At 53.7% G+C, this 20,192-nt stretch overlaps 1 protein-coding gene across 1 annotated transcript; it reads right to left on the reverse strand.

Moving 5' to 3' along the window:
- Nucleotides 1–7,870: 7,870 nt before the first annotated feature.
- SCGB3A1 (secretoglobin family 3A member 1) lies at nucleotides 7,871–9,348 on the reverse strand. Its single transcript, XM_003310998.7, has 3 exons — nucleotides 9,191–9,348; nucleotides 8,366–8,604; nucleotides 7,871–8,020 (listed from the first exon to the last, which is right to left on the reverse strand). The coding sequence occupies exons 1-3, from the start codon at nucleotides 9,303–9,305 to the stop codon at nucleotides 7,997–7,999; spliced, it is 378 nt and encodes a 125-aa protein (XP_003311046.3). The 5' UTR covers nucleotides 9,306–9,348; the 3' UTR covers nucleotides 7,871–7,996.
- Between the last annotated feature and the right edge of the window lie 10,844 nt (nucleotides 9,349–20,192).

Here is a 20,192-nt window from a genome sequence, read left to right on the forward strand (position 1 = left end):
CGAGGCGGGTGGATCACGAGGTCGGGAGATCGAGACCATCCTGCCCAACATGGTGAAACCCCGTCTCTACTAAAAATACAAAAATTAGCCAGGAGTGGTAGTGGGCACCTGTAGTCCCAGCTACTCGAGAGGCTGAGGCAAGAGAATCAGGTGAACCTGAGAGGCAGAGGTTGCAGTGAGCCAATACCGTGCCAATGCACTCCAGACTGGCAACAGAGGGAGACTCCATCTCAAATATATATATATATGTGTGTGTGTGTATATATATATATATACACACACACACACATATATATACCTGTATACACATATATATACACATGTACACATATATATACACAAATATATATACATACAAATTATTAAATTTAAAATCAGTGGTGGCTCAAGCCTGTAATCCCAGTACTTTGGGAGCCCGAGGCGAGTGGATCTCCTGAGGTCAGCAGTTTAAGACCAGCCTGGCCAACATGGTGAAACCCCATCTCTACTAAAAATACAGAAATCAACCCAGAGTGCTGGCAGGTGCCTGTAATCCCAGCTACTCAGGAGGCTGAGGCAGGAGAATTGCTTGAATCCGCGAGGTGGAGGTTGCAGTGAGCCGGGACCGTGCCACTGCACTCCAGCCTGGGCGACAAGAGCGAGACTCAAAAAAAAAAAAAAAAAAAAGTTTAAAAATCATGTATTTGCTAATGATTATTTGCTGAATTGTGAAGGAGTTTTAATGATTCATTGTCCTATTGATTCCAATTTAAGATTCTTTTGCAACAAAAGGAATGCTAACGTGTATGCAATAATCTAAAGCAAAAAATGTCAGTCTGTGGTGCACATTTTCTCACCAATATCACACTGAATATGAATGAACTAAAGTTGAAGCTCCAAGGAAAGGAAAAGCTTATTTGTGATGTTCACAGACAGGTACAAGAATTTATGTTGAAATCGAAACTTTATAATGCAAATCCAGAATATGGCTTTGACACATTTTCTAACATTTAAAATTTTAATTGTAATTTAACATTTTATAAATTGCAAAAACTACAAGTAAAATTTGAAGAACACTGTTGATACATAGATAAATTTAGAGTAGCTGCCAAGCGTGGTGGCTCACATCTGTAATCCCAGCACTCGGGGAGGGCAAGGCAGAAGGACTGCTCGAGGTTGGGAGTTTAAGACCAGCCTGAGCAATACAGGGAGACCCTGTCTCAGAAAAATAAAATTTAGAGTTTTTAAAATTATTCATTACCCCTTTGAATTTGATGTTCATATTCTAGAGTCAATGCAAGTATTCATGAGTACTTAGAAACAAATACGTTTGCTACAAAGTTCAATAGATTCCTATAAAACAGAAATAGGTTTGTTGATATGGGTCCAGAAATGTTTTTAAATGATTTTGGGGATTTGATTCAATTATAAAACAAGTATAATTGGTGCAACTTTGGTATGTGAATCAATTTTTAAGATTCAACTATATGATATTTATAGGAGATGCACTTTAGATGTAAACGTTACAAATAGGCTGAGAGTGCAAGGATGGAAGAAGATGTCATGCAAACAGGAACTATAAAAATTGGAGCTATCCTAACGTCAGACAAAATAGACTAGGAAACAAAAAATGTTCCTAGAGATGAAGGATATATCTTCTAATGATAAACAACAGCAAACAACAAAGCCCCTAACTACAGGAAGCAAAAGCTGACAGATTGGAAGGGAGAAATCGACAATTCAGCAATAATAAATGGAAATTTCAGTACCTTTCTCTCAATAGAACAACTAGGCAGAAATTGATGTTAATAGGAAACACCAACTGAACCTGATAGAGAAGTAAAACAATACCAGAATATACATTTCTCCCAGGTGTACATGGAATATTGTCTAGGACAGATCATATGGGATGCTATAAAACAAGCCATAATAAGCTCAAAAGGATTGAAAACATACCAAATATATTATCCAATCAATGAAGTGAAACCAGGGAAGTTTGAAAATATTTTGAAATAAATGAAAAGACAATATACCAAAACATGGGAAGCAGTGAAAGCAATACTTAAATTTATAAACACATTTTAAAAGAAGATTTTGGGGCCAGGCGCGGTGGTTCACGCCTGTAATCCCAGCACTTTGGGAGGCTGAGGCAGGTGGATCACGAGGTCAGGAGATCGAGACCATCCTGGCTAACATGGAGAAACCTCGTCTCTACTAAAAATACGAAAAAAAATCAGCTTGGCGTGGTGGCGGGCGCCTGTATTCCCAGCTACTTGGGAGGCTGAGGCAGGAGTCCCAGCTACCCAGGAGGCCGAACTCGCAATGAGCTGAGATCACACCACTGCACTCCAGCCTGGGCGACAGAGCAACACTCCATCTCAAAAATAAAAAAAAAGATCTTAAATCTTTTCAACTTAAGACACTGGAAAACAGTAAACCAAACCCAAAGCAAGCAGAAAGAAGGAAGTAATTAGAACTAGAGCAGAAAATCATGAAATAGAGAATAGAAAAACAGGAGAGGGCCAGGCATGGTAGCTCACGCCTATAATCCCAGCACTTTCGGAGGACGACGCGGGCAGATCACGAGGTCAGGAACTGGAGACCAGCCTGGGCAACATGGTGAAACCCCGTCTCTACTAAAAATAGAAAAATTAACTGGTCGTGGTGGTGCACGCCTGTAGTCCCAACTACTCAGGAAGCTGAGGCAGGAGAATTGCTTGAACCCGGGAGGCAGAGGTTGCAGTGAGCCGAGATCGCACCACTGCACTCCATCCTGGCGAGAGAGGGACACTTTGTCACCAAAAAACAAACAAAACAAAACAGTAGAGAATCAAAGACTGATTCTTTGGAAAGATCAGCAAAATTGATGAGCCTTTAAAGAGACTGAACATAAAAAGCTACTTGAATTACTAAAATCAGGAATGAAGAGGAGACATTACTACCAACCTTTATAGAATAAAAAGGATTATTATGGAATGCTATGGACAATTGTATGCCCATGAATTAGACAATGTAGATGACATGGATAGATTCCTAGAAAGACACTACCAAAACTGACTCAAGAAGAAATAGAAAATCTGAATAGATGTACAACAATAAAGGGATTGAATTAGTAATGAAAAAAACTACAAAATGAAAAGCATAGGCCCTGATGGCTTCACTGGTGAATCCTATCAAGTATTTAAGCTGATACCAATTCCTCACAAACTTCAAAAAGTAGAAGAGGGAACACTTTTTAACTCATTCTGTGAGGTCAGTATTACCCTGATATCAAAACCAGACAAAGATATCTCAAAGAAAACTACATACCAATCACTTTTAAATGTAGATCCAAAAGTCCTCAAAAACATACTAGCAAAATAGGATTCAGCAATATATAAAAAAGGATTTTGCACCATGACCAAGTGGGATTTATCCAATTAATGTAATGTATTGTATCAGTAGAACAAAGGACAAAAGCGTAGGATCATTTGACAAAACTTACTCTCCAAAAACAAACAAAAACGAGAACTTCTTCAATCTGGTAAGAGGCATTTACAAAGAACCTACAGGTAATATGATACGTAATGATGACAGACTAAGGCTTTCCCCCAAGAAAGCATGGAATTCATGTTCTTGGATTGAAGGATAATATTAAGATGGCAATACTCCCTAAATTGATCTACAGATTCAATGCAGTCTCTATCAGAATCCCAGTTGACTTTTTGTTTGTTGCAGAAATTGACAATCTAATATTTAAAGTCATATGGAAATCCAAGGGACCTCCAAAATAGCCAAACAGTCTTGATGAAGGTCAAAGTTGGAGGACTAAAGCATCCTGATTTTAAAACTAGTTACAAAGCTACAGTAATCAAGACAGTGTGGTTCTAGCATAAGGATAGCACATTGGTCAATAGAATTGAATTTAAAGCCCAAGAAATAAACCCTTACATTTCTGGTCAATTGATTTGTGACAAACATGCCAAGATATCTCAATTGGGGAAAGTGTAGCATCTTCAATGAATAGTGCTGGGACAGCTGAATTCAGGCATATTTTGGAGATATTGTGGGCTTTGTTTCTGGCCACTGCAGTAAGCAAGTCGTTAACTTTTTGGTTTCTCAGTACATGTAAAAGTTGTTTACATGATAGTATAGTCTATTCATTATGCAATAGCATTGTGTCTTAAGGAACATGCCTTAATTTTAAAATACTTTATCGCCTAAAAATCTGAGCCTTCAGTGAGTCATAATCGTTTTACTGGTAGAGGATCTTGTCTCAGTGTTGACGGCTGCTGACTGATCAGGGTGGTGGTTGCAGAAAGTTGGGGTGGCTGTGGCAATTTCTTAAAATAAGACAATAAAGTTTGCAGCATTGACTCTTCCTTTCACAAAAGATTTCTCTGTATGTTGCATGCAATGCTGTTTGATAGAATTTTACCCACCGTAGAACTTCTTTCAAAATTGGAGTTAATCCCCTCAAAACCGGCTGCTGCTTTATCAACTAAGTTTATGTACTCTTCTAAAACTACATCCTATGTGGTCACTTCAGTGAGGTTCACAGCCTCTTCACCAGGAGGAGATTCTGTCTCAATAAACCACTTTCTTTGCTCATCCGTAAGAAGTAACTCCTCACCTGTTCAAGTTTTATCATGGGGTTGCAGTAATTCAGTCACATCTTCAGTCAGGCTTCGCTTCTAATTCAAGTGCTCTTGTTATTTCTCCCACATCTGCAGTTGCTACCTGAAGCCTTGAACCTCTTGGTTATCCGTTAGGCTGGAATCAACTTCTTCCAAACTCCTGTTAATGCTGGGGTGTTTTTTTTGGAGGGGGGAGGTGGGACAGAGGCTTGCTTTGTCACCCAGAGGAGTCTCACTCTGTCACCCAGGCTAGAGTGCAGTGGCGCAATCACAGCTCGCTGCAGCCTCGACTTTCCGGGCTCAAGCGACCCTCTCACCTAAGCCTCCCAAGTAGCTGGGACTACAGACGTGTGCCACCACACCCAGCGAATTTTTAAAATTTTCTGTAAAGACAAAGACTTACCTTGTTGTCCAGGGTGATCTTGAACTCCTGGACTCAAGGGATCCTCCTGCCTTGACCTCCCAAAGTGCTGGGATTAGCCACTGTGCCAGCCATGAATTAAAAAAAAAAAAGCTGGGTGCAGTGGCTCACACCTATAGTAGCAGCTACTTGGGAGGCTGAGGTGGGAGGATCGCCTGAGCCCAGGAGTTCAAGGCCGCAGTGAGCTGTGATCGCATCACTCCACTCCAGCCTGGGTGACAGAATGAGACTCCATGTCTAAAAATATCAGGCATTTACAATTACGCTTCCAAGTGTGATCTTGAGCCTTAAGGTCTTACTCTTACGTCATCAGCATCTTCTTTTAACTTGGCCGGAAACCTGACTTCAATGACACTAACCTAATTATGCATCTGAGTTATCACAGAAGATGCACAGAACGGCCTCAGTATCACAATACCACCAGTAAGAGAGGTTTAAAATTATTTTCACAGTTCCTCTTGCCCTTGGGGTGGAGCCACCCCAGGGCGGAGAATTCAATCACTACATTTTTACATTACTTAGAATAGTTCCTTGGTGGTTAGGCCCCCGCTTAGAAACCCAGTTAAGTTTCTTTCTTTTCCTAACTTCAATTTTTAGAGGCTGCTTTAAAGAATTTGTGTTTGGTCTTTTGTGACAATATAAAGTATTTTTAAAATAGTAACCATTTTAAAACATTTCATCCTTGGTCTGGGCGCCATGGCCCATGCCTGTAGTCCCAGCACTTTGGGCATGGCATTCTTGCCTTTGAGGGGTCGACTTCAGTTGTCTTATACGTCCCTGCTGAAGCACGTGTACCTTTTCCCTGTGATATACAAACCCTGGGTCTGGGAGTTGACGGTGTGGGGATGCACCGCCTCAACGCCATCCGAGACATAGCTTCTGTTTTTAAGTCCCCATTAAATGTTTCTTTGTGAGATACTGGACTTGTCAGACTCTTTTTGACCCCTTAGCTCCCTTGGTCTTTGGGGGCAGGTCTGCATATACCTGCTCACTGAAGAGCGGTATGTTTGGGACCAGCACCTCCAGGATTATGATGGTCTCTCTTCCAGGAATCTACAGGAGGAAGGAAGCTAGACGTTGCAGCTGGTCTTGGAACTTCAACTGGTGTTCGCAGTTTCCCTTTTTTACTAAGCACTTTGCTTTCCCCCTGTTGTGTTCCTGGAAGGATTCCAGGGGTGGAGGGTAGCAGGGCCATCTCGGGATGGGGTCCTTCGTCTAGTACCACATAGTACCACAGCCCACCCACCGTCCGTTCCACCAAGCTCCCGTAGCCTACCATGCTCCCATAATGATTTACCTGGATGTTTTAATCCAGTTAGTTAAGGAATTGTTAGCAGACAACCTGCAGAAAGCCTGGATATGTAATACTGGGGGAGGTGGGCCTGGGGTCCTGCTGAGGTCGGTGTCCCCATGACCTTGTGATTCTCACTCTTGGTTCCTGTTGTCCAGACCAAAGCCTTCCCCACCCCGTGAAGGTTCACAGCCCTTCATGACCTTGGGGGCAACGTGTTGCTGAGATTTCATGGAATCTGGATCCAGGTGGCTTCTTCCCTGTTGTGGTTTGACTGTGAACTCATCAAAATGGCTAAAAATTTTATTTTATTGTACTATTTATGTATTTTGAGACAGGGCATCTCTCTGCTGACCAGGCTGGAGTGCAGTGGTACAGTCACGGCTCACTGCAGCCTGACCTGTCTGGCTCAAGTGAACCTCAGCCTCCCGAGAAGCTGGGATTACAGGCACACGCCACCATGCCCGGATAACTTCGGTACTTTTTTTTTTTTAGACGGAGTCTCGCTCTGTCACCAGCCTGGAGTGCACTGACACGATCTTGGCTCACTGCAACCTCTGCCTCCCCAGTTCAAGCGATTCTCCTGCCTCTGCCTCCCGACTAGCTGGGACTACAGGCGTGTGCCACCACGCCCAGCTAATTTTTGTATTTTTAGTAGAGACGGGGTTTCACCATGTTGGCCAGGATGGTCTCGATCTCTTGACATCGTGACCCGCCCTCCTCAGCCTTCCAAAGTGCTGGGATTACAGGCATGAGCCACCGCGCCGGCCAATTTTTGTATTTTTTGGAGAGATGGAGTTTCCTCACGTTGCCCAGGCCAGTTTCAGACTCCTGGACTCAAGTGATCCACCTGCCTTGGTTTCTCAAAGTGCTAGGGTTACAGGCGTGCGCCACCGTGCCCAATCGAAAAATTTTTAAAATCTCGTGTGGATATTCATGATGGGGGGAAGACCTGCTCAAGCCACCTGAGGCAGAGTTATTCATCCCAGCAAGGAAGTCAACTGGGAGGCTTCCCCTGAAAGGGACACCGATGTCTGGGTTCCCTGGGCACCTGCCCACCAACACTAGATCAGTTGACAAAAGGTGGTCTCTCTGCTAGAGAAGAAGGAATCAAAGTCACTAGGTTATTCGAACAAAACCAGCAGAAACTGCAGGGAAAACAAGCCCATCAGCGGATTTCCTGAAGCCCTCATTCCTCCCCCATTCCGAGGAAGAAATCTACAAGTATAGAGGGAAAAAATAAAAACTTTCAAATTTTAGCAGCAAATGGCTTTGGTGCGTTTGCATTCTCGCCAGTCTTCAAGGAGTAGATAATTTTTATGCTTCATAAACAGTTACAGAGCACAACAGGAAGAAAGACCTGCCAGTTTTGTTTCCAAATCCAGTTTGCCTCTGATACTGGCCCCATCTCTGTCACCTTGCCCTGCTGGCTCTATGCCACCTGCAGACTCTCGCGGCCTCTCTCTCCCTCTCTCACGCAGCACCCCTCACAAAATCTGGGACTTGGCACTCTCGGTCCCCCACAGGGATCAGCATTTGGATGAGAAAATACCAGGCTCGAGCTGCTCTTAACCACGTTTATTGAGAGGGGCCGGGGGAAGGGGATGGACGGTCCTCCCCGCGGCGGGGTTTTCAGCCCTCGCGGGTGGGCAGCGTCTTGTCCTCAGGTGTAGATGCTCCAGTCTCGGCTCAGCCAAACATTGTCAGGGCCCCCTGGAAAGCAGAAGCCGAGCTTGAGTGCCCCCAACCCTGCCACCAAGAACTCAGGCGAGGGCGCGGCAGCGGCCGGCTCTGTGGGGAGCGGGAGCGGGGCGGTTCCGCTGGCGTCTCCGGGGGACGCGCACCCGCGCGGGGCCACCTCCGCCTTCCCCGCCCCTGCAGCTCGGATGCGCCCCACCCAGTTCCCACCGGGAGACCCGGGCTTCTCCCAGGGACAGGGCTTGGAGGGGCAGGACGGGAAACAGCCCTGACGTAGGGCCGGGACACCTCTGGTGCAATTTGGAGGCTGGCCGGGAAGGGATGCCCGCGCAGGAAGGGCACCCGGGGTGCCCACTTTACCAGCAGGGCCTTCAGGGCCTTCACGGCCCCCACGGGCTCGGGACCCAGCTCAGCCACACACTTCTGGGAGCCCTCTATGAGGTGGTTCACGGGGATGCCCAGGCTGCTCAGCAGGAGCTTCAGCGGGTTGAGGGTGCCGAGGGGGTTGTCCAGGGTCCCGGCCCCGGCCTCCGCCGCCGACTCCAGCGCAGCGACAGGCTGGGCCACATGCTTGGCCGAGCCCACCAAGAAAGCAGCAGCTGCAAGCGAACAGGGAGGGGTCACCGCCTGCGCGCCGGGGTCCCCAGAAGGCAGGTCCAGGACGCGCCCCCGCGGGAGGCGCCCAGGAACCGTCGCGCCCTGCCCGGCTCCCCGACCGCCCCCTCCCTCCCGCGCCGAGGCCTGCCAGGTGCGAGCCCCCGGGACACAGGCGGGTCTGGGGAGGCGGCCCCGCCAGGAGACGCTGCAGGGTCACCGGAGTGGCCTGAGGGTGGCGGAAGGACCGGTGAACTCTGTGCGGGGTCCAGGACAGGCCCCCAAGGGAGGGGACACTCGCGCTGCGCCTTGCAGGATGAGGAGACGGTCTCCAGACGGGGGACAGACGGCTGTCCCCAGGCCAGGGGCGGCCTCTATCCCGGCACGAGGCTGGAGACAGCCCTGAGAGGAGGGAGGCCGCGGGCTGCAGGCGCGGGGCCCCGGGACGGGCCGCGGGGTGGCGGAGCCCTCTGGGCGCTGGGCGAGGCTGGAAGGACCAGGGATCCACCATCCGCGCAGGCAGCGGCGGGGGCGCAGCGGGCGCCGAGGCCTCGGGCCCCACCGTGCGGGCCAGGAGCCCAGGGCGCTCACCGGAGCTGCAGGACAGGGCCACGCAGAGCCCCAGGAGGGCGGCGAGCTTCATGGCGCAGGGGCTCGGGGCGCGCGGGGAACCTGCGGCTGCCCGGGCAAGGCCACGGGGCTTCATATACCCGGTCCTCGCCCCTCCAGGGCCGGCCTCGCCCACGCTCCTGAGAAAGCCCTGCCCGCTCCGCTCATGGCCAACTTCCTGCTGCGGCCGGCGGGCCCTGGGAAGCCCGTGCCCCCTTCCCTGCCCGGGCCTCGAGGACTTCCTCTTGGCAGGGGCTGGGGCCCAGAGCTGGGCCCTCTGAGAGCAGGCAGGCCTGGCCTTTGTCCCCGCGAGGCCCACCCCGGCCCGCACCTTCGCTTTGCGGTCTGACCCCACGGGCCCCACTGCAGGGCTGGGCCCGGGTGAGGGGGAGGTTCCCTCGCGCCAGGGCAGGGGCGGGGGCGGCGCAGTTCCTGGCTCCGTGGTCCCTGCCTCTGATCCCAGACCGTGGCAATGTCGGGCAATGGGGGTCCTCGTGGGCGCCTTCTGCGCCTGGGGAGGTGGAGGCGCCAGGGACGATCAGGCCTCACTCCCGGCCGCCTCCCCGGCCGGGCCACAGGCAGCCACAGTGCAAACAGAAGTGGGGCGTTTTTCTGTCTTCGAAACTAGCCTCGACGCCAGTGGATGGGCCTGGTTTGTTCCTGAGTTTCTCTAAATGTCCTCACTCGTCTGTCACCTGCAGAAGTATGACAGATGGAGAGCAAAGCACATTTTGAAAACTTTTGCAAATGATACATAAATTAATTTGCTTTTAGTCCTTCTTTTTTCCTCTATTTTTTGACCCCAGGCATCGGGCATTGAGTGACTCACGTTTTGGTGCATGGCTGCTCTCAGCTAGGTTGGTGCAAAGTCTCTCTTTTCTTTTGCAAAGTGTAGCTGGCACGCGTGGGAAACAGGCTCCCGGGTGGGAGGACCTGACTCTTCAGGCAGTGTCCTGGAATTCCTTCCCCATGGCTGATAGCATGTCTTAGCCCTCAGCCACCCCGAGCTACTGCGGCCTCCTCCGCACCTGCAGACGGTTGTGTCTTGCTAACTGTGGTGGCCGGGCGCACGCATTCACATTGTTTCTGTTCACTTACACTTTTCCTTGACTATTTTGTTTGGGGGATTTTTGCATTATAAATCTGGAGTTTGGTTGTGTTTTGTTGGTCATCATGGAAGTAATTTTAATGGGAAATACGTTTTCTTTTTTAAAAACAGTTTGAAGTTAATTACTTTTTTGGTGGTGGTAAAGACACTGTCTTGCCATGTTGCCCAGGCTGGTCTCGAACTCCTGAGCTCAAGCAATCCTCCCACCTCAGACTCCCAAGTAGCTTGGACTAGAGGTGTGAGCCACCACACTCCGCGGATTTTGATTTTGTTTTTTGTTTGTTTGTTTTTTGAGACAGTCTCACTCTGTCGCCCAGGCTGGAGTGCAGTGAGGTGATCTTGGTTCACTGCAGCCTCCACCTCCCAGGCTCAAGCAATTCTCCCACCTCAGCCTCCCAAGCAGCTGGGGCTACAGGTGTGCACCACTATGTCCAGCTAATTTTGTTTATTTTTTGTAGAGACAAAGTCTCACTGTGTTGCCCAGACTGGTCTTTTGAACTCTTAGCCTCAAGTGATACTCTTGCCTCAGCCTCCCAAAGTGCTGGGATTACATACAGGTGTGAGCCACCACGCCTGGCTTGATTTATTTTTATTTTTTGTAGAGATGGGGTCTCGCTACATTGACCAAGCTGGTCTCAAAATCCTGGCCTGAAGCAATCCTCCCGCCTCAGACTCCCAAGGTGCTGCGATGACAGGTGTGAGCCACCCCGCACAGCCCAGCTTCACCATCTTATGGGCACACTCCATTAGCATTAAATATATTCTAATGTTGTGCAAACATCACCACAATCCATTTCCAGAACTCTTTTCCTCTTATAAAACTGAAACTCTGAGCCTATTAAACAACTCCCCACTCCCCTCCCCCATCCCCTGGCACCACCTTTCCACTTTCTGTCTCTGAATCTGGCCACTCCCGGCACCTCATATGAGTGGAATCGGGCAGTGTTTGTCTTTTGTGTCTGGCGCATTTCACTCAGCATGATATCCTCCAGGTTCATTCATGACCTTCAGAGTTTCCTTCCTTCTCAGGGTAGGATACTGCTCCATTGCATGGCTGTGCCACGTTTTCTTCACCCATTCACTTCACCCGTGGGTGGACATGTGGGTGCTTGCATGTTTTCACTGCTGTGAGTAATGCGGTCGTGAACACGGCTGTGCAAATGCCTCTTTGGGACCCTGCTGTTGGCTGTTTTGGGTGGCTGCTCAGAGGTAGAACGGCTGGAGCCTGTGGAACTTGCCTGTGTCATTTGTGAGGATCTGCCATCTCTCCCATAGCAGCGGCACCACGCTGCCTTCCCAGCAACAATGCACAAGGATCCCAGTGTGTCCACATCCTCATGATGCTTGTTCTTCTCCTGAGCAGGATCTGGCAGCCTTGGCCCAAGCAATCCCAGTGGGCGCATCTTGGGAGCTGACTTTGGGGCCACATTTCCCCATGCTGCCTGGGGACCAGAGAACACTGACCGCGGGAAAGACCGATGCTGCCGAGGCCAGGAGGAGGGGCAGGCCGTCATCTGTGGGTCCCCAGCAGCGCTTGGGGTCCTGGCCACTCCAGCGGCCCCTTGCACCCGCCTCCAGGGATCCTTTGTCTTCAAAATAACCTCCCTCCACCTTCCGGCTCATAGTGCCTTGGGTGGATCTGTTCCCATTTCCCACAAGCCTGCAGGGTGGTGACAGGCCCTCATTCCCATGTGCCCCAAGATTTCGGATTCCAAAAATACATCCCCTGGCTCCCCGGAGAAGTGTGTCACGGTGTCCCCGTTTCACCACTGACAGGGCCAAAGGATGTGCTCTCCTCTCCAGAGCTGCCGTGGTCAAGGCAAGCCAGGACTCACCTCAGGCTGGCCCAGCCCCTCACCCCACACTGGCTCTGGGGGCCACGCCTGGCGAAGCCTCTGCGGTAGTGGGGGATCAGGCAGGCCGAGGGTCTGGCCTGCGCCGAGACCTGCACAGCTGGGTCAGCGGCTGCCTCTGTATTCGTTTCCTGAGGCTGCTGTGACAAGTCACCACATACCTGGTGGCTGAAAACGACACATTTACTCCGCTCGCAGTTCTGGAGCCCAGAAGTGCAGTGTCACGGGGGTGAAGGCGAGGCGTTGGGGGCTGCTCCTCCTCCAGAGGCTGGGCCTTCCCAGGAGCTTATCCACTCCTGGCCTCTCCCTGCTTATGGGGGCTGCCAGGGCTCCTTGGCTGGTGACTGCATCACTCCAGTCTCTGCCTCCTGGTCACATGGCCTCCTCCTCTTCTGTGTGTGTGTGTGTGTGAGGGTGCGTGGGTCTGTGTGTGTGAGGGTGTGTGAGAGGGTGCATGGGGGTGTGTGTGTGTGATGGTGTGTGGGTGTGTGGTGGTGTGTGTGTGATGGTGTGTGTGTGAGGGTGCGTGGGGGTGTGTGTGTGTGGGGGTGTGTGGGTGTGTGGGGGTGTGTGGGCGTGTGAGGGTTCGTGTGTGTGTGTGAGGGTGCATGGGGGTGTGTGATGGGGTGTGTGTGATGGTGTGTGTGTGACAGGGTGTGTGGGGTGTGTGTGGGTGTGTGTGTGGGTGTGTGGGGGTGTGTGAGGGTTCGTGTGTGTGTGGGTGTGTGTGAGGGTGTGTGTGGGTTTGTGTGGGGGGTGTGTGTGGGTGTGTGGGTGTGTGAGTGTGGGCGTGTGTGTGGGGGTGTGTGGGCGAGAGTGTGTGGGGGGTGTGTGGGTGTGTGAGGGTTCGTGTGTGTGTGGGTGTGTGAGAGGGTGTGTGTGGGTTTGTGTGGGGGGGGTGTGGGTGTGTGGGTGTGTGAGTGTGGGGGTGTGTGTGCGGAGGTGTGTGGGCGAGAGTGTGTGGGGGTGTGTGGGTGTGTGAGGGTTCGTGTGGGGTGTGTGGGGGTGTGTGTGGAGGGGTGAGAGTGAATATGCATGCAAGTGTGTGTGTAAGATGGACAGTGAATGAGAATGAGTGTGCATGTGAAGGAGTGGGTGTGAGCTCGTGGGTGTGTTTGAGTGTGAATGTGTGTACAAGTGTGTGTGTGAATAAGCGTGAGTCTGTGGGAGGGAGAGTGAGTGTGGGAGGGAGTGTGTGGATATGCATGTGTTTGAATTGTGTGCAAGTGTGTGTGAATGTGTGTGAGTGTGGGGGTGTGTGAGTGTGAAAACTCTGCCGCCATCTTATGAGTGTGTGTGTTGTTGCATTTTGGGCTCACCTAGATAACCCAGGACAGTCCCCTCATCTCACAATGACGCCCCCAGTCGGGCTGCCGAGACTGTGGCTGCTGAGCCTAACATTCCAAGGTTCCAGGAGCTGGGGCGTGGACGGACCTGGGGCCTGCCATGCCCTCCAAGTGCCGCCCTGCCCCTCGAAGGCCAGGCCAGGTGAGGCTTCCAGGGTGGGTGTCAGAGTCCGCCCGGCATGGGACAGGGGCGGGTGGGCAGCGCCCTCACGTCAGCCTGGGCCTTCCCTGCCACTCCTGCTTGCGGCCCTTGCTGGCGCAGGTCTGCCGAGACACTGAGAAAGCGCTTGGCACTATCTGCAGACGACATGGTCAGCTTGTTCTGGGCAGTGTTTGCAGGGCATCTTTTGGGCCAAAATAAACACGCACACCTTGCCCACTCCCACGGAATGCAGGAAGAGCTGGAAGGTAAACAAGCACTTTGCGGCTCTGGGGAAGGGGCCAGATATTGAACTTGGGGCCTATTGAAAGACCTCAGGGCCTCGGAGCAGGGTACTCAGCCCCTGGGTGCTCCTGCCGGGGAGCCTAGAGGCTCACGGTGCCTCCGCCCGGCCCACGCTTTGGCGGTGCTTCCGCAGACACCTGTGGAGGGCTGTTCAGGTGGCAGATGCCCACTCTGATGCCCCCACCATGTCCCCATTCTCTCTCTGATGTCCTCTCTCTCTGAGGCCCCCCTCTCTGATGTCCTCTCCCTCTCTCTCTCTGAGGCCCCCGCTCTCTGTGATGCCCCCTCTCTTTGATATCCCTCTTTCTCTGGTGCCCTCTCTTCCTAATGCCTTGAGTACATAAATTATTAAGCAAACTGGGTTGAACTCCGGATACCCATGCCTCTCTGATGTGGTCACCTGGGCAGGTGAGTGCAGCTCCCCGCCAGAGCAGGCATCTTGGTGACTGTTCATTGCCGGAGTTTTCTGGGGCCCCTCTCTGCCCACCTCTGCTCTCCTGGGATAGCAGCTGGCTGTCAGGTGGTGTCCTGGTGGCTGGGCCCTGGTTAGGTTAGCCCTCCATGCTAGAATGATCTGGGGCTTTGGGAGGGGTCTGTGGTGCTGTTCCAATAGAAACTGCTCTTCTTTTTATGTCTAGAGCCAAAGGCCGCAGGCGCTGGACCCCGGCCCCGAGGCCCCCTTCCTCACTCCTTCTGAGCAAACTTTCCTACCCGAAGGTGGGGACCGATGGGCAGCCCTGGTGGTGTCAGCCGGCACCCTGCGTTTCCCGATGGTCCTGGGACCCTTTTTCAAGGGACTTGTGGGGGCTCCTGGCCATAGCCTGCTCTCAGCCCCCAGCCCCGGCCAGCACAACCCCCAAGTCTCCACCTGGGGAAGTCTTCCTGGCCAGGGCCACCACAGCGGCCAGCAGCAGCGACCCTCCACACTGCCCTGAGTGGGCCCCACAAGGACGGGCACCTCGGCCAGTCCCAGCAGGCACTCTGGGCTTTCTCCTGCGCCAGTAGGAAGTGGTTTGGTGGGGAGCAGCCTGGGGTGTGGCAAGGCCCGGCAGGAGAGGCCAGACCAGGGAGTGCTGCTGTGCTCTCCCAGGCACCCTGGCTCACCCCTCCCAGGCACCCCGGCTCACCCCTCCCAGTCGCCCCGGCTCACCCCTCCCAGGCGCCCCGGCTCACCCCTCCCAGGCGCCCCGGCTCACCCCTCCCAGGCACCCTGGCTCACCCGCCTCACAGAGGTGTGGAGCCCTGCCCAGGGTCGCCCCATGAATCCCTGCCAGCACCCCCTCCTCAGCCCCCATCCTCCCTCCTCATAGCTCGGCCCTGTGGGCCCTGGGGCGCTCAGCACCCCCTCCTCAGCCCCCGTCCTCCCTCCTCATGGCTCGGCCCCATGGGCCCTGGGGCGCTCAGCACCCCCTCCTCAGCCCGCGTCCTCTTTCCTCATAGCTCAGCCCCGTGGGCCCTCGGGCACTGGGCAGTGTCATGAGCATATCCGAGCACCCTCTGTGGCACCGTCCCTGGGTCAATATTGATCTGGCTCTCAGCCACTTCCTTTTGCCCCTTCCCTGTCAGCACTCCCACCCACAGGGCCCTGCTGTGCGGAGGGGAGCAGGTGCTGTCGATGTGGTTCCTGCCTTGTGGGTTCAGGGCATTGGTGAAAGTGACAGAAAAGCTGACCCACGTGGCTTTAAGCAAAGACTGAAATTCCAGGAGTGGCTCCGCCTTCAGGGAAAGGTTGATCCAGGCTCAAAGGATGTCACCAGGACCTCATACCTCATTCTTCCCTGCCATCTCTCAGCTCCTTTTTTTTTTTTGAGATGGAGTCTTGCTCTGTTGCCCAAGCTGGAGTGCAGTGGTGCGATCTCGGCTCACTGCAACCTCTGCCCCACCAAGTTCAAGCGATTCTCCTGCCTCAGCCTTCTGAGTAGCTGGGATTACAGGCGCCCGACACCATGCCCGCCTAATTTTTGTATTTTCAGTAGAGCCAGGGTTTCATCGTGTTAGCCAGGATGGTCTCGATCTCCTGACCTCGTGATGCGCCTGCCTCGGCCTCCCAAAGTGCTGGGATTACAGGCGCCCGACACCATGCCCGCCTAATTTTTGTATTTTCAGTAGAGCCAGGGTTTCATCGTGTTAGCCAGGATGGTCTCGATCTCCTGACCTCGTGATCCGCCTGCCTCGGCCTCCCAAAGTGCTGGGATTACAGGCGTGAGCCACCGCGCCCGGCCTCTCAGCTCCCATTTTGTAGAGTTGTCCTCCTTGGAGTGACAGGCTGGCAGCCAGCAGTGCCAAACCTCCCATACCAATTTGGGCCCAGGCACACAAGCGCTGGCGCTATCCCCAGGGCCCCCCCGTGAGGCTTCACCCCACTGCTCCAAGGACCGTGCTGGCCACAGCAGCAGCAGAGGAAACATCGTGTCTCATTAGGTCCCGCTTCCCTGCTTCAGTCTGTTCAGTGAGGAAGGAGGCTGAGGAAGGGGTGCTGGCAGGGATTCAGGAGGTGACCCTGGGCAGGGCTCCACACCTCTGTGTGCCCAGCAGCACTCCCGGTCCTCCCCACCCCAATACCACTCCATTGAGGAAAGCACTTCAGTCCCCAGAGCCCCACCGTGTCCAGGGACTGAAGTGGTTTCCTGCGTGGAATGGCACTGGGGTGAGACGGGCATTATCACCCTCACGATTTAGAAGAAACACAGCTCAGAGAACGTCAGTGACCGGCCTGCAGTCCCCTGGCAGTCTGAGATGGGTCTGCACAGTGCCCAGGCCATGCTCTTCACACGCCCATTGATCTGGAAGGCACAGCGTCCTCTGCTGCCTCCACGTGCCAGGGCTGGGAGCAGCCAGGCAGGGGTGAGAGTTGGGGGGTCAGACCCAGGGGAGGCCCCAGCCCAGACTCCAGGCCAAGATCCCACCATGGCAGAGATGCACTTGCTGCCGTCCCAAAGCAAGGCCCCTTCCGAGCATTCCCTTCCGTTACTGCTGCCTCTCCGTGGAGACTGGCTGATGACTTCCAGGTACCCGGCTGTCCCTAGGGAAGGCCATGTCCTTCTCAGGGGAGCTGCCTCCTTCCAGGGCCGGGCAGTCCTGTGTGGCCCTGCTGCCCGCAAGCCAGCTGTGATGGAGCTCCTGGCAGTGCCTCAGAGCAGCCAGGGACGGGAGGGACCCTGGGAGCTGCCCGGCTGACTCCACCCCTGTGTCCCACAGAGGGGCAGCCCAGGCTGCCAACGATGCTGCCCCCAGGCGTGTTCTGAATCCCTTAATCCTCTCTCTCTGTGGCCGTTCTGGGCTCCCCATCAAGCCCCAGTTCAGCCCCCACATCCTCTAGCCTCCCTGCCCACCATCAGGTTTATGGCACCCTTGGCCACCCGTGGCTCGGGTGGAAAGTTTAGGAGTTTCTGCTTCCCTCTTTGGATGCGCCCCTGAGGGGAAGGTGGTGTCCCCCACTGGGCCCAGGAAGGGGAAACGGTCCCCTCTCCCCGCGGTGGTGGCTGCAGCCAGTTACTCCTCCAGAGCAGAACAAGGGTGGGGGGAGTGTGGGGGCGCTTGCTGACCTCAGACACCGCCCAGTTTGCCCTCAGGAGGGATGCATTTCCCCTATGCACAGCGCTTTGAGGTTGGGCTCACATTTCTTTCTTACAGTCCTGGAAGCTGGGAAGGCCAAGATCAAGGCGCAGGCAGATTGGGGGTCTGGTGAGGGGGCTTCCTGGTTTCCTGACAGCTGACTTCTCACACGGTGGAAAGAGGGCTACGGAGCTCTCTGGCCTCCTCTTGTAAGGACACTAATCCCATTCCCAGGGGCTCCACCCTCATGACCTGCTCACCTCCCAAGGGCCCCACCTCCTAACACCATCACACTGGGAGTAGGGTTTCAACATGTACATTTCAGGAGGACACAAACCTTCAGTCCATCGGGCATATGGGGGACGGGTGGGAGCACGTGTTAGCTGGTGCATGGGTGGGTGGGTGAGTCAAGGGGGGCTCATAGGCCCCTGTTCACACCACTTGGTCGGAAGGGGGCTTTTACCTGGGTGTGGTCACCCCCAGCACCACTGGGGCCTTATGACTTTTATCACCAAAGCTCTACAAGGTGGCAGTCATGAATGAGAAACTGAGGCTCCGAGGGGAGGTGCTGGGCTCAGGCTCTCCAGCTGCAGGTGCCACATCTCATACCCCATCCTCCGCTCCCATCCCTGAGGAGCCCTCAGAGCCCAGCCTGTCCCAGGCTGTCTGCCCAGTGGCAGAGGAGACCCAGGCCTCATTTGGTGGTTGCCAAAGGCACAAAGGCAGCCCCCGCTCAGTGATGCTGTGGTCCCCTCCCTGAATCCACATGCAGAGATCAGGGGTGGAGATGGCCCCAGTGACCTGGGGACTGGCCAGCACCTTGGACACCGTGGCTGATTATCTGGGCTAAGCACACAGCTTCAAGAGTCTACCTGGAAGCTAGGCACAGTGAGCCCCGTAGTCCCAGCTACTCTGGAGGCCGAGGCGAGAGGATCATGTGAACACGGGAGGTTGAGGCTGCAGTGAGCTATGATTGCACCACTGCACTCCAGCCTGGGTGACGAGTGAAACTTCGTCTCAAAAAAAAAAAAGTCGATTTGGGCCCACTGGGGTGGAGTGGCCTGGGAGTGGTAATGGGGTGGGGATGGGGTCAGGGGAAATGAGAGGGAGGGAGCCGGTGTTGGTGCTGGAAGCTGCTTTTGGGGTTCCCTCCTCCCAAGTATAATGAGCATCTAGGGCGGGAGCCGTGTAGGGCCCTCCCGGGGGTCCCTCTGATCTCCTAGCCTGCCAGCACCCCGGCGGCCCCTCCCGGGGGTCCCTCTGATCTCCTAGCCTGCCAGCACCCCTGCAGACCCCGCCAAGCTCCTTCAAGATCCCTCCTTCTCAGAGCAGACATGTCAGTGAAAGACGTCAGCCCTTCTCAGAATGCCCGTCCAGCCTTAAAATAAGAAACAGGCCCAACTCTGGACTCCCAGGCCCTAGGGCCCCTGTGGCCTCCTGTCCCACCTCCCACTTCCCTCCCTCGCCTGTCCTTCTGGTCTTCCTCTTTGCTCTTCTTCACTCCTCACAGCAGGGGCTGCGGTTTGTGAGTTCCAACTCCAGGGCCTAGGACCACGTGTGGCTTTGAGCAGCCACCCGGGAGCTCTGCCTGCTGGATGCAAACGCTGGGGCCTGAGCACACCGAGAGGCACTGGGGACGTCAGCATAGAATCAACAGCATCAAAGGACATTCGGGCATGTCCTGGGCCCCAAACCTCCCCCAAGCAGGTGACGAAGGGCTCTTGGCAGAAATGAATAGAGTGAAGGGCTGGGGTGGAGGTGGGGAGGCATAGGCGGGCGGTGGCACCCAGAGAAGGGCTGGAGCCTGAGAGGAGAAGGTGAGAAGGTTCTTGGGAGGCAGAAGGGACCAAGGGGCCCTCGCGGTGTGCACACGCTGTAGCCTGGTGTGACTCCTCCCTCCCTGCTCACTGGCTGTTTCCATCCACACAGCCACTCCTGGAGTGAGTGGTGCTCTGGGGTGTGAAAGGGTGGCTGGGACCTGCAGGGACACTTGAGCCCAGCCCTTAAGGTCCAACCCAGGAAGTTCCAGAGGAGCCCGGAAGTGTGAGCGCAGCCCTGCTGGGAAATGGTACGGGATGGGAGCACGGAGGTGTTTCAGTTCCCAACACACAGGGGCATACTTTGGGCTTGGAGAGCCGCTCAGCCCTGGGCACGGGGGGACACCCTGTTGGTGGACACCTGGGTTGACACATATGTCAAGGTCAGTGACTAAATTCAGTCAATTATAATGGAAAGCTAAAATATCCAAACCCAGCCTGGGCAATACAGTGAGACCTCATTTCTACAAACCAACCAACCAACCAAAACAAAAAAAAGCGGCCGGGCGCGGTGGCTCAGGCCTGTAATTCCAGCACTTTTGGGAGGCTGAGGCCGGGAGTTCCAGCCCAGCCTGGCCAACATGGTGAAACCCCATCTCTACTAAAAATACAAAAATTAGCTGGGCGTGGTGGCAGGTGCCTGTAATCCCAGCTACTCAGGAGGCTGAGGCAGAAGAATTGCTTGAAACCGGAAGACGGAGGTTTCAGTGAGCTGAGATCGCGCCACTGAACTCCAGCCTGGGGGAAGGAGCAAAACTGTCTCAAAAAAAAAAGCTGTTCTGTATTCCCATTTAGATTTTTTACAGAAGCAAAAACAATAAAAGCAACACTCCCGTCCGCAACACACACAAAGACCGGCA

Source organism: Pan troglodytes, chromosome 4 (genome assembly GCF_028858775.2).
Source record: "Pan troglodytes isolate AG18354 chromosome 4, NHGRI_mPanTro3-v2.0_pri, whole genome shotgun sequence".
Classification (NCBI taxonomy): Eukaryota; Metazoa; Chordata; class Mammalia; order Primates; family Hominidae; genus Pan; species Pan troglodytes.

Coding starts and splice junctions, on each gene's coding strand:
- SCGB3A1 (XM_003310998.7), bottom strand. CDS start 9,305: ATGAAGCCCCGTGGCCTTGCCCGGGCAGCCGCAGGTTCCCCGCGCGCC. Junction 8,605..9,190: donor GGCCCTGTCCTGCAGCTCCG/GTGAGCGCCCTG, acceptor GTTCGCTTGCAG/CTGCTGCTTTCTTGGTGGGC. Junction 8,021..8,365: donor AGGCCCTGAAGGCCCTGCTG/GTAAAGTGGGCA, acceptor TCTGCTTTCCAG/GGGGCCCTGACAATGTTTGG.